A 13,655-nucleotide genomic window follows, 5' to 3' on the forward strand; every position below is an offset into this window, starting at 1 on the left:
AGGAAAATTTAGGTTTAAAGAATAAAAAGAATTAATGGTTTTTGTCAAAAAAAAAAAAGGTTTGAGGTTTCCTCGGCAGTTAACTGCCGAAGTTTTAGATTTCCTCGGCAGTTAACTGCCGAAGTTTTCCTCGGTAGTTAACTACAGCCGGTTTCATAATTCGACAGTTAACTACCAAACGTCTTTTACATGTGTGACACAGCCAAAGCTAGTGTGTCAACAGCAATTTTCAAGTGCCAAACGCGCATCCAAGTTAAAGCTCCATTTCCCAGCTTCTTTATTTTGGCGTTGAAACAGCTTTGGAACGCGAGATTTTTAGAGCAAACGCTATTCCAAACATATATGTACAGTCTCACTGAACTCAACGCCGCCGGAGTTCTTCATCGGCAGCCACAAACAGTAAGAATCTCTGTCATTTTCTTCCTTTCAGTTTTTCAATACTTCTTTACTCTCTCTCTCTGGTTTATCTCTCTTTCTCTCTGGCTATGGCTTTTCCTCTATTCCTTAATCTAAACATAAATCCCATCCGTCGGTATCTCCAAAAACGTTTGTTTTGCCTTCTGCGATCAGATATATGCTGTTTGTCTTCTTTTTAAGGTTAAAGTTTTGATTTTTATGATTCTGAGTCTATTAATATTATAATCGACGATGCCCTGAAGATGGATGGACTTTCACTGTCGAGAAAATGGGATCAACCCGACCACTAAATGAGATGGAGAAAATGTATGTGAGACGAGAGACTCACGCAGGATCCTTCCTTGATTACATTTTTGTTTTTGTTTTGACTAGCTGCTAAAATTAGAATTTGTAGTATAATGCATCAAATGGTTTGAGATATGCATATGTATTATTATTTATCCTTTTTTGGTTGGATGAGTTATCCGACCAAGGGTGATCTTTTAATTAATTAATCCTCATTATCTAGCTTCAGTTATGCACAATGATGTCAATAATTAAGATCTCTTTGTTGTCAGAGAAAAAAGTAACTACCACTGATTTTAAGGTATGGAACTTTGTGTTTAAACTTATGCTTGCGTTCAGTTTAATGAAAAAGTATGAAACATATTGGCCACTTCAGTTATCAATGGCGGTATAGGCATGAACAGATGATTGATTTTTATGCATATGGGTCTTTTTTCAAATTAAAGTTTCGATCTTCAACCTTCTGGATCTCACAATAGACCTAAAGATACCAAAACAAAATCACAGTTTTACTTTCCTACGATGTTAAAAAGTTTTGATTTTTATACTTCTGAGGCCTTGTTAAAAATTAAAGTTTTGATTCTCATGTATATGGGTCTTTGTTCAAATTAAAGTTTCGATCTTCAACCTTATGGGTCTCACGATAAACCTAAAAGCACAGTTGCTTAAGCACTCTCTTTTAGACACTCCGGCTGTCATTGGTCCACGTCACTAATATTGAAAATTCTTGAAACTGGCAACCGGCTCCATTAAAAAATCAATAGTTTTGTTTTATATCAAGTCTTTAATCTTTTTTAATAAAAATGGGGAAATTCATCGCAAAGCCTTCCGCATATGTCAAGTGCAGCAAAAATTGCTGGAAGTGAATAGATATCAGTAAGTGCAGCAAAAATTAATGGACTTTTCAATGGTGGAACCGTCGGTGGCGACGCCAAATTCCACAGCAACGACGGAGGTTTGCTTCCTCCGGCGACATTACCTGATGATTGATTTTTCCCCATAGGAACTGGATCGAGAGAGATCGAGATAGAAATCATGGCCAAGGTCGAGAGAAGCGACGGTGTTGAGATGATATTGTCGGCGAGATTGTGGCAAGACAGCAAGTGTTGGTGATGGAAATCTGCATCTTAAGCTTCATGTGAATCTGACGAGAGATCTTAAAAATGGGTGTGAGATTTTCTAAAGTTATTGAAAAGAAATTAAGAAATATTTATGGAAGTGAAAAACATGGTTGGTTGGAATCGGTGATGGTTCTGTGAAAGCGAAGGAGGAGTGATTTTTTGTTTAATTTAGAATAAAAAAAAAGTGTGTGTTAATCCAAACCTGTAGAACAGGTTAGCAGGTAATGAGTTTTTAAAAGATGATGACATGGACCAATGGTTAAGAAAGTGTTTAAGAGAGAGTGTGAGAGAGGTTGTCAATAGCATTCCTCAACCTAAAGATGCAAAAACAGTTTGAATCCTTGTGATTTGTTTTTAACATCTGAAAACAGATGAATGCTTCAACCTTATGGGTCTCACGTTTCCAAAAGGTTGAAGATCGAAACAATTTGAATCCTCCTAGGAAGTGATATGCAATACGATAATCTTCCTATCTTCCTATGTATAAAAGTGTTGATTTTTATGGTTTTGTGATTTTTTTTTTTTTTTTTTTGCAGATCTGGAGTTCTAATCAAAGGCAAGTGGAGATCTAAACTGGAAATTCTAAATAAAAGAAAAGAACCATTTTTAAGGAATTACTTCCCTTCTGCTATGGTGATTCTCTTTTTCTTCAAGGGTGAGTGTTCTTTTATCAATTGTTCTATTTAAGCGTTGTCTCTGTTAAATTACTTTAAAGAGTTGATTTTTATGCCCAACCTAGTGGGTAAAGCCATTTAACAATCGCTTAATTTCAATTCAAATTATTAGAGAGAATTATTCTGTATTGAAATTGTGAAACTGCTTATAAAATTAATCAGGTTTTAGGAGCGGAACTGAATTATAAATTATTGAGAAAGTTTGGTTTTTGAACCATAAACACCAGTAGTGAGAAAGTCCCAGCTTTTCTTATTTTTGGGGATTCCTTCTTCACAAAGTACTAATTTTTTTTTTTTTTTTTTATCTTTCATTCCAAAAGGATTTCTTATTTTGCTTTGATTGGATTCGAAAGCCAAATTTTCTTCAATTGAGATGTTTGGATAGTCTGAAACTACACTGTTTCTTAATCGCTTGTTTTCTATGTTTCATTCTATCCTGTTGTTATTTTTGTAGAATTGTGAACCAGTTAGCTTAAAGCTATTGGAGAGAAGGGGTTGTATGGTTCCTATTTATTGTCTAAGAGACAACCATGCTTTCTTTGATATTTTTTTCTTTTTCTTTTTTCATGTTTTTGGTCAAAAAATTTCATTTCGAGCTACTTGGTCTTCCATCCATATGCTTCTGCCCTTAAAATTTTCATCTTTATGCTTGTGTGTCTTATGTTTATACATTTAAATTGTATTCATCATTTGATTTTTCTTTTTTAAAAATGAAATTAGTTTTTCTCAAATATATTTTTAAATTTTTTAATGTTGTTTTTTCTCCTTTTCATCTCTCATTCTTTGGTTTTGTCCTGGTTCTGATGGCTTTAATTGTTGTTTTGATTGTTCTTATGTGGATTTTGAACACCAAATGTTAGTTCCAACTCGCCCCATTCCTTGCTCTTTGCCCTTTATTTACACTCCAGTCTCGGTATGTAGATATTTATTTTCATTTAAAAATTTAGTTGATAATCATATGAGCTTGTTATCCCAATTTTTTTCAAGTTTTTTTCTCTCGTCTGATATACGTATGTTTCTTTGGAACAGATATGGAGATTTAATCAAATACAAGTGGAGATCTAAATCTAGAAAGCTTAAATAAAAAAGCTACTATAAACTAGTTACTTTTAGGAATTACCACACTACTGGTGTGGTGTTATCTTCTTCTATTAAGGGTGAGTTTTCTTTAATCAACTGCTTTGTTTACAGTTTTTTTATCTTTAAGCTTTTGGTCTTTGTTAAATTACTTGAAGGTTTTTTTTTTCTTTAATCTGAAAGCTTATCTTTTTTATTTATCTCTTCTTTTAAGGTTGATGTTAATTGATGATTTCAAAAGACTGATTACACTTTAGTTATATTTATTCTCATGGTTTAGTCATGTGCCTTTTTGGGTTAAAGTAAGTTTGTTATTGGTCTTAACCTTTGGGTGTTTAAAATAAGTTGGATGAAGTTCAAATTTGTTAATCTCAAGCCCTTTTTCTACCTTCAGGTTTTTACGTCACTTGTGTTTGATGGTTTTGAAGGATTTTGAGACGAATGACTTGATGGAAAAATATTTTATTTAAGTGTTTGAAAATATTGAAGTTGATCATATTTCGGAGCGTGTTGAAATTTCACCTAAAATGTGTAGAAAGCTTTAGAGCCTAAAACCTTCTTTTTTTATAACTAGAAATATTCACTTCCAAGACCTAAAACACAAGAAGCACAAATTGAGCATGGGATTAGAATGGTTATTATTATGATTCTTACACAAGATATTCATGTTACAAACTCGTTTAGTTTTTGTGTAAATACAATTTGAATTATGTAATATGAATATGTTTTTTCCACGATTTGTTTTCTTAACAAAAAGGTGTATAAGGTTTTGGATTTTATAATACAATAAAACAAACAATTCAGATTTTATAATGCAAACAACCCTTATGTGTTTTTTAAAATTTTAAAGAGCGAGTGAGGATTAATTAAATAGTTATGCTAACTAGTGTATCTGATTCTAGTTAGAAAAGTTAAAAGTAATTTTTTTTTAATATTTTTTAATTAAAGTAAAAAAAATTAACTGATAACAATAACTTCTTAGACTTTTTCCTTCAAAAAAAAAAAAAAACTTCTTAGACTTTAAATAAATAAAAAATCGATTGAAAAAAGAAAAGGAAGCAGGTTTCCTATACACAAACATGTAGGAAGTTCGACGAGAACCTACCAATTGTTCCGATCTGCGAGTCGCCATTGTTTGGTAATAATTATTCTCAAACTCTCGTTTCTATTTATAATTTTCTTCTTTCAATTTCTCTTTTTGCTTCGATTGTTACTCTGCGTGTTGGTTCATTTTGCAACCAAGTTTGTGTAATTCCTTCCTTGCTCTTACATGTTTAAATGCATAGTTTGAGTGGTACTATGAGCATATTTTAATTGACTTATTTGAGCTTTTCTTACAGAAACAACTTATCCATAAGCACTTATATGATATGTGTGATGCTATAAGCCCTTAATTAAGCCTTTTATCCAAACAGAGCATATATATCTATAGGGATTGCCCACTTGCTACTAATAACTATGGCATGTGTTCCTATTGCTTTGAGTTTTCCTGGTTGTGATTTTTTGGCTATGATCTTTGGCAAACCTTGTGCTTAGTCTCAGTTGGCCCTTCAATATTCTCACTTTACTTATAAAAGTAAAGACTAGTTATAATATAATATGGTAATAATTATTTATAGCTGCTGGGTTGGGTTAAGCTTCACTGATGGTTTCTTTTGGAATCTCCAAAAGAAATTGCATTGGATGAGATACTCTTATCAAGCTGTGGTAGGATGTTATTATAGTGTAAAACTTTCCTAGTTTGAGTCTCTCTAGTTTCCATTGTACCCCCTGCATTAAAAGTTGCATCGCATTAATGCATTTGGAGTCCTTGTATGGTCATGTAGGCAACTTAACTTTGCATTATAGTTGTATTGTGGACATTTTTCTGTCAAACAATATTGGGTTTTGGTTAGCATATTGGTTCTGCCCTACTCTTGGAGAAGATTTTGATGATTCATTACATTATGTCCAACGTGCTTGGTTTTTGTTGCATTGTATTTCTATGTATGGACGTGTTTTGTTTGCATCCGTTGGATGAAAGGAATGTATTGAGTTCCTGGGTTGTTGTTTTTGCTGTGTTACAGCCTTCTATATTTCAGTTTATATGCAAATTTGGTTCATTTATATACTCTGATAAGTTAATAATAAAACCTTGCGGTTGATATTCAAACACGGGTGTTAGTTGAGGGAATGATTAATTTATATACTACTAGGACAGAACTCAACTTTTACCTATCTGACATTATTTTTTATTATCCTTCAGCACTTGCTAATGTATCTTTATTGTGTAGGTAAATTTTAAGTAATATTAGTTTCTATTCCACCTTCATTGTTGCTGCACTATACTGGAACAATATCAGCTTGGTGTTGGTTTACAGAAACTTCCTCTATACTTTCTTGAAATTACTGCAACGCTTTCAGGTTCAAAGGCTCTCATCAATGGTATATTGACTAACTATTCTACTCCTGATTTTTTTTTTTTTTATTCTACTCCTGATTTTTTTTTTTTTTTTTTACACTTCTGATTTGTAGTTATTGCTTTATCTTTAGTAAAAAATAACAAGCAGATAGATTCCCCTATTGTCATGAGAAGCAACGTTTTGAATTCTAGTTCTTAATCTCTTTTCTGTTTGTTTCTAACTATATGTATTGCCATGTAAGGTTTCTACCTTTAATTCACACTTGTGTGCTTCCTTCGATTCATTTTCACTTGAATGTAATGTCTTCATTCTATGGATTTAAGAAATATGAATGATGCACTATTGCTCTTGTTCATTGAATACAACAACAAAAACAAAAATGGCACCTAACCATTTCAAAGTAGGAAAAATAGAAGGAAAATGTTAAAGAGTACCCTTGGGGCATTGTTTAAGGAAGCAGATATAGACATAATGTGTTGGGAAACGGTGAATTCAACTTTATAAAAGTTTTAAAGTTGTTATTTCCAATGTAAATCTACTATTTTTAGTTTCCTTAACTAGTGCCCCAGGGGCACTTGTTAGCATGACCCAAAGAAGAAACCAGACATATCTGTATGATATAATTCATTATAGATTTCTTTCCAGTAATCAATTACCAATGGGAGTTGCTTGGTGATTTTAGCTATGATATTATGTGCAAGTTGATTGACCATATGGTGTTTTTAGCTTCATTGTGAAACATATATAAGATCAAAGAGTTTCTGTGCAACTAGTCATGTGGTTTGAAAATTGGATCCTTGAGTATAGTTCTACTGCTATAAAAAAATACCTTACTAATCTAACCTGTATTTTGATTTTCGACATGCAATTCTTGATTATTTATTTATATAATGGCTTAATAGCAGTTTTAGCCCCCTAAGAAAAAAAACTACAAAACCGCCCCCTAATTTTTGCACCTGTGGCAGTTTTGGCCCCCAAGGCCAATTTTGACTCGGTCTACGCTGACTTGGCACCATAAGTGAGGTGCCACGTGTTATTTTTTTTTATTTTTTTTGGCCTTGGGGGCCAAAACTGCTACAGGTGCAAAACTTAAGGGGCAGTTTTGTAGTTTTTTTCTTAGGGGGCCAAAATCGCAACTTCGTGAAAGTTAGGGGGCGAAAACTGCTATTAAGCCTTATATTTAGTCATGGTGATGATGCCTGGATCTTTTCTTCCTTCAATCTTTAATCTTGTTGTTTATGTTCTTAATTTAGGAAGAGTTGTGACCGTTAATTAATGGGTCTAAACTTATCTTACCATCTGTGTCCCATCTCAACTCTTCTGATTCTTGCCAACTTACGTGATTTTAGCAATGAAACTATGCATTGTCCATCTTTGCGGTTTGATGATAGAAAGTTGTCATACCTATACTCGCTAGTGAACACATTAAATTAAGATCAACTAGGCCATAAATTTCATATCTCTGTTAAAAAAAAAAAAAAAAAAAAAAAACATAACAATCTTCACTGTGTCGGTGTTCATAGTTCAAAAACAAGTTCAGCACCAAAAAACAGTTCGATTCATATAGGTAGGGAAGTTCAGTTCATAATGTTGGAATTTAGCTTGGTTCGCAGTTTAGCAGTTTGGTTGAAACTGGTTCGGCTTGAAAATACGAAACACCAAACCCAACAACCTGAATCCGTTTGGTTTTGCTGAACTGAAAAACACTCCGGGGTTCAATTACCATGCGATGGTGTCAGCCATCAGGTCAATGTGGCTTTTGCATTCTTTGACTCACTCATTGTACTTACTTAGCTGGCAGTAATTATATCAAATGCTCGTGAATGATTAAATTTAAAAGTAAATTAGTGATAGGTTGTGATTGTAGTTTTCCATCATAAGTTCAATCATCACTTATAATTTAAGCTATCTACTGCTCTGATTCAATTAGTCTTGTGGATTATACAGTTATGTATTCAAATTTTGTTTTAATTGTCTAGATCGAACTTTATTGACTTTTTTCAAATCTTACTCAATAATCACTTTTGCAATTTTGTCCAGTTGAAAACGAAGTTTCTCGATTGGTACTTGAAGATTGGGGTTGCGTCAGCTTTGGTTGGAGCTTCTATGGAATTTTTCATGGTCAAAACAGGCTTCTGTGTGAGAAACTTCCTTTCTCATTCTTTAAACACTCTTGCCACCTTTGCATTTTCTTGAATTTTCCATCTCATTTTCTCATTGATACTGACTTTAAAAATCTATTATAATTTCAAATTGTTGTTGGTTATTATATGATCTGTTGGGTTGTACAGTGGCAGGATAGTGGTTCTGGTTACTAGATGCTATCGTAAGTAAAATATATTACTACCAATACAACTAGATACACCACTCCTTAATTTAGTGAATTTTTTAGTTTTTTTTTTTTTCGAGGGATGAATTTTTTAGTTTTGTCTAGTATGTCTTTCAATGGTAAGGGTTTTTTGGGAAATATCATGGACCCCATCATATAGTGTGTTAGTTTTTAGTCATCTAAACACTCTCCCATGATATAGTGGGGACTGCGTTAGGTTACTTTGAACAGTTACAAGCAGAAAAGGAATTATTCGTCCCTGAATTTATTGATAACAAAAAGAAAAGATTACACAAAGGAGCTATTCCCACTCACACTAGAAACAGGAGAATCTATTTATAGATTGCCCATAGTGTATGGTTGAGTGAATCCTCCAGCTTAAACAAAGTCCATCCACTTGCATTATGGTTCCATCAGCTCCTCCATTTCCTCCTATGCATTCTCCTCTGCTTCAGTTTTTGTGATTTTTCTCTCATCATTTAATTTCTCATCCTCGGCCAATATGACCACCCATATATTCTTCCCTGGAGAATGATGGCCTGGACCATAAGCCAAGCCACAACAGACACACCTTCCTCCTCTCTTCGTTTCAGATGCTCCAGGTAAAGGGGACATCGAGTACTCCTGTTTCTTGAACCAAAATTTGTTGCATCTCCTGGCTTAGCTCCTTAATTTTGCACATTCGTCTGTTGCCATTCATCCCAAAACGACCTCCTCCATTTGAAATTGGTGTGCTGTTGTATGCCCCAAATGCAGCAGCATGCAACACAATACCTCCTCCTTGATTGACGATAAAAGAAAAGACTAACAGAAATAACAAGAGATAACAACCCAACTACTCTAACTGACCCCTAACTACCTCCTCTCAAACTATACGACCAGAGGCCTATTTATATTCCTAAATTTCTTTCTGTAATAAACTTGTAAGACCCTTTCAGTAGTTGCATTAATAGCTTGACAAACAGACTATGTATTCCCATGTTGGTTAAAAAGTTCATTATTGGATATAGTATAGTTTTCCATGAAAAAATAAAAAACTCACTTTTTGGTGGTTTTATTCCCAAGGGAAGGGTTGGGAAAATACATTCCCATGAGGTGGGTATAGATTTTATTCGCAAAATTTCTTTTTATAATTTCTACAACTGCCTCTACACTCCACACACTAATTTTTAGCCAAATATTTTTTTTTTTTAAAAAAGATACTGAGGAATCCCCTTCATTATATTCTTGAAAAAGTTATTTTTGAATGAATTTACATCAATTTAAACAAAGTCCCCTGTGTCTTTTACATAATTTATTTTGGTCAAATTGCCCAATTAAGTCGATATTTTGCATATGTAGAGGATATTTGTTTTCAATAATTGCTTTCTCGAGGATTTTGCTTGCTCTCTTGAATTCTGTCATCATCAAAGGATTTAGGTTTAGAAAGTTTGAATCAGTTTCACTTTTTTGCATTGTGCAGATGACAAAGTAACTGTTTTGGAGTCAGAAAAGCGCGCCTTGGAGAATTCTCCAGAAGCTCAAGCTATTAGAGAAGCTCTCAACCCTTGGAGACATGTTGATACAAAAGAAACAAACAAGCCCTGACGCGAGTATGAACCATTTTATTAAAATCCATGAATGATTCGTCAAGAATTTTACCGAGAATACGCTGGAATTAGATTGCATATGGACTGCTTTTCTGTTACACTTATGATTCATGTGGTGGAATTGATGGAGCCCTTCCATTGCGGCATCTTGTTAACCAGCCTGCAATTCATGGGCAACTCTACCATGTATCACACACACACAACCTTCTATTTATTTTTGCTACTATATGGCTTTGAATCTTGGGGAAATTTAATTATTTTGTTAGTATGATACAAGGTGAATGTCGCAATATTCCCAATAAATAAAACAATTCCAAACAGATCTAAAATTGTTTTGCCACCTGGCATTTATCTCTGTTATGCAAGTATTCTAACTGTACTCTAACATAGCCACTCTTCTATAATTTCATTTGGCTTTTAATCTCGTGGTCAATTATTTGTCAAAAAAAAAAAATCTCGTGGTCAATTAGTGAGAAAGTTTGGTTTTTGAACCATAAACACCAGTAGTGAGAAAGTCCCAGCTTTTCTTATTTTTGGGGATTCCTTCTTCTTAAAGTACTAATTTTTTTTTTATCTTTCATTCCAAAAGGATTTCTTATTTTGCTTTGATTGAATTCGAAAGCTAAATTTTCTTCGATTGAGATGTTTGGATAGTCTGAAACTACATTGTTTCTTAATCGCTTGTTTTCTGTTTCATTCTATCCTGTTGTTATGCGTAAAATGAGATAAATGGGTTTTTTCATAGATGTTTCCTATGAGATTTTAAATGTTTCCGATGAGATTCATATTTCTAAATTGTTGTTTTACGTTAAAATTTCTTTGTTTGAAAAAATGTTCGACGGGAAGAAGTTGTAGCTATGCTTGTTAGCTTTCCAAAGAATGTTCACACGCTCCTAGTAGATAAGTACATCCGAAGTTATGGCCGTTTTAGTGAGAAATGGTCAAAGACAAGTAAGATCCGAAAATTGACAAGGTAATTCACTCGGCCTCCATTCAGGCCGAATTTTCAAAAATTCTAAAAATCTACCATTAGTCATCTCATTAAACAATAATTGGTCAATAAGTTATGCGTAAAATGAGATAAATGGGTTTTTCATAGCTGTTTCCTATGAGATTTTAAATGTTTCTGATGAGATTCACATTTCGAAATCATTGTTTTACATTAAAATTTCTTCGTTTAAAAAAATGTTCGACGGGAAGAAGTCGTAGCTATGCTTGTTAGCTTTCCAATAATTGTTCACACGCTCCTTGATAAGTCATTATTTAGTTGCTTTTTAAATGTTTATTTAGTTCTATTTTATTTAGATTTCATATGTTTTTGTTTCCGTTTTAGAACTATTTTACTTCAATTGCAAGTTATGGAATTTCAGGAACAAATATATGAAAGATTGAGTCTTTATGCAAAAGAAAGGAGATTTGGAGCTGATTAAGGCCAAAAATATAAAGATCTTATGCAAAAATATTTGGCACGGCCGTGCCTAGCAATGGCGTGGCCGTGCCACCAAAGTTTTTCAAAGAAGCCAGATTCCAGTGAGGTTGGCACGGTCCGTGCCTGTGGTGGCACGGCCGTGCGCTATGCACAGGCTTCCTTTTGCTGCTTTTGCTTCTCAGACAAGCTGCCTGTTTAGTTTATTTCTGACCTAAAGCCCATAGTTTCTTGTGGAACACTCTAGTGATGTATTTCTTGGGGCTTAAGTAGTTGTAGATTATAAATATAGCAGCTAGCAAACATACTGAATCATCTTTTGTTCTTGAGAATTCTTTGTGACAATTATTTTCATTAATAAAAGTTCTTTATTTTCTTATTTACTTTTATGTTCTTCTTCTCCTTCTTCTCCTTCTTCTCTATTATGTCTACAATGAACATGAGTGAGTAGACTTCTTTGTCTTGTGATTGTTGGATGAGTGTAATGACTTAAATCCTATCAAGCCAAGCCTAGAACCTTAATTCTATGTGACCCTATTTTCTAATTTAATATCATCGTTCTCAATACACGATAACAAGTATTAATCGAAGGACCGAAATGTGATGTTTAATAGTTGTTATTGAGTCATCTTAAATACTAACCGAAGGACCAAAATGTGAAGGTTTAGTGTTGAACATGTGAGATTAGACAAGGATTTCGAAACATGAGAATAGTCAAGAAAACCTTGAGATCTTAAAGTTTCATTCTTAACGGGTTTCAATAACGATCAACCATGAGAATAGGCGTGGTTGTTGGAGAAATACACTCACTGATTTCGAGAGAAACTTTGATAGGCTTTAGAGAAACCAGACGTTAGAAATAAGGCCAACATGAATTAGTATATAGGTCTGGCTGGTAAAGGATTTGTCATTAGATGAACCAATAATCCCGATGCTCTTTTTATTATTATCTTATTTCAATTAAAAATCAAACCTTTTCAAAACCATAATCCTTCAGCTGATCATTCATAAAAGATAATCAAAATTTAATCAACTCCCTGTGGATCGATAACTCTTTTTATTACTTCGATAGAACCGTGCACTTGCGGATTCTCATCACTCCTACCGGATAAGGACATCCCAAGTTATGGCCTTTTTAGTGAGAAATGGTCAAAAACAAGTAAAATCCGAAAATTGACAAGGTAATTCACTTGGCCTCCATTCAGGCCGAATTTTCAAAAATTCTAAAAATCTACCATGAGTCATCTGAGACATACAAAACCACAAATTAATCAATAATTGGTCAATAAGTTATGCGTAAGATAAATGGGTTTTTCATAGGTGTTTCCTATGAGATTTTAATTGTTTCGGATGAGATTCATATTTCTAAATCGTTGTTTTACGTTAAAATTTCTTCGTTTAAAAAAATGTTCGACGGGAAGAAGTCGTAGCTATGCTTGTTAGCTTTCCAACGTATGTTCACAAGCTCCTACCGGATAAGGACATCCCAAGTTACTGCCGTTTTAGTGAGAAAGGGTAAAAAACAAGTAAAATCCGAAAATTTACATGGTAATTCACTTGGCCTCCATTCAAGCCGAATTTTCAAAAATTCTAAAAATCTGCCATGAGTCATCTGAGACATACAAAACCACAAATTAATCAATAATTGGTCAATAAGTTATGCGAAAAATGAGATAAATGGGTTTTTCTTCGGTGTTTCCTATAAGATTTTAAATGTTTCCGATGAGACTCATATTTCTAAATCGTTGTTTTACATAAAAATTTCTTCGTTTAAAAAAATGTTCGACGGGAAGAAGTCGTAGCTATGCTTCCAACAAATGTTCACACACTCCTTCCAGATAAGGACATCCCAAGTTATGGCTGTTTTAGTGAGAAAGGGTCAAAAACAAGTAAAATCCAAAAATTGACATGGTAATTCACTTGGCTACGGGTGTTGGATAAAAATTCCACCTCATCATTGTCTCAACGACTAACTAAGATTCTCCCATTCCTTAACGCCTCAACAACTTGTAACAGACACAAGCTCGACATTAATGGTGTGTCAGTGGTAACGACTTCTCATCAACAGTGCAACAACTCCATACTTATGTTTATAAAACTCTTCATCACAAACCATAAACTTAAACCCTAAAATCCCAAATCCTAAACCGTAAAACCCCCTCGATGAACATGGGGCGGGGAGTACTTCCCCATCACTTATCTTGCCCTACCACTTAATTCATGTCCATCAACATGGAAAAAATAATTAAAATCCTATTATTTTTTATTTTTAATTAATTGGTTGGTCAAAAGAAATATCCCTGCACGTTCACAAATGAGAAAGTCCTCACAAAGA

The 13,655-nt window shown here is 33.8% G+C and overlaps 1 protein-coding gene across 8 annotated transcripts; it reads left to right on the forward strand.

Moving 5' to 3' along the window:
• Window positions 1-284: 284 nt before the first annotated feature.
• LOC146903651 (uncharacterized) lies at window positions 285-10,214 on the forward strand. Of its 8 annotated transcripts, XM_085731046.1 has the most exons (8): window positions 285-399; window positions 926-1,003; window positions 2,360-2,478; window positions 3,358-3,410; window positions 3,527-3,654; window positions 5,848-5,998; window positions 8,017-8,113; window positions 9,768-10,214. In XM_085731046.1, exons 6-8 carry the CDS (start codon window positions 5,996-5,998, stop codon window positions 9,890-9,892), a joined length of 225 nt encoding a protein of 74 aa, XP_085587172.1. In that variant the 5' UTR covers window positions 285-399; window positions 926-1,003; window positions 2,360-2,478; window positions 3,358-3,410; window positions 3,527-3,654; window positions 5,848-5,995; the 3' UTR covers window positions 9,893-10,214. The 8 variants fall into 8 exon arrangements, with proteins under 8 accessions (XP_085587172.1, XP_085587175.1, XP_085587173.1 ...); XM_085731049.1 differs by lacking the exon at window positions 3,358-3,410; XM_085731047.1 differs by lacking the exon at window positions 926-1,003 and having other exon boundaries at window positions 2,952-3,410; window positions 3,527-4,712.
• Window positions 10,215-13,655: the final 3,441 nt, after the last annotated feature.

Source organism: Medicago sativa, chromosome 7 (genome assembly GCF_051527215.1).
Source record: "Medicago sativa cultivar Bolivia chromosome 7, Bolivia_mono, whole genome shotgun sequence".
In the NCBI taxonomy this organism is placed as follows: domain Eukaryota; kingdom Viridiplantae; phylum Streptophyta; class Magnoliopsida; order Fabales; family Fabaceae; genus Medicago; species Medicago sativa.

Coding starts and splice junctions, on each gene's coding strand:
- LOC146903651 (XM_085731046.1), top strand. Junction 8,114..9,767: donor CATGGTCAAAACAGGCTTCT/GTGTGAGAAACT, acceptor TGCATTGTGCAG/ATGACAAAGTAACTGTTTTG.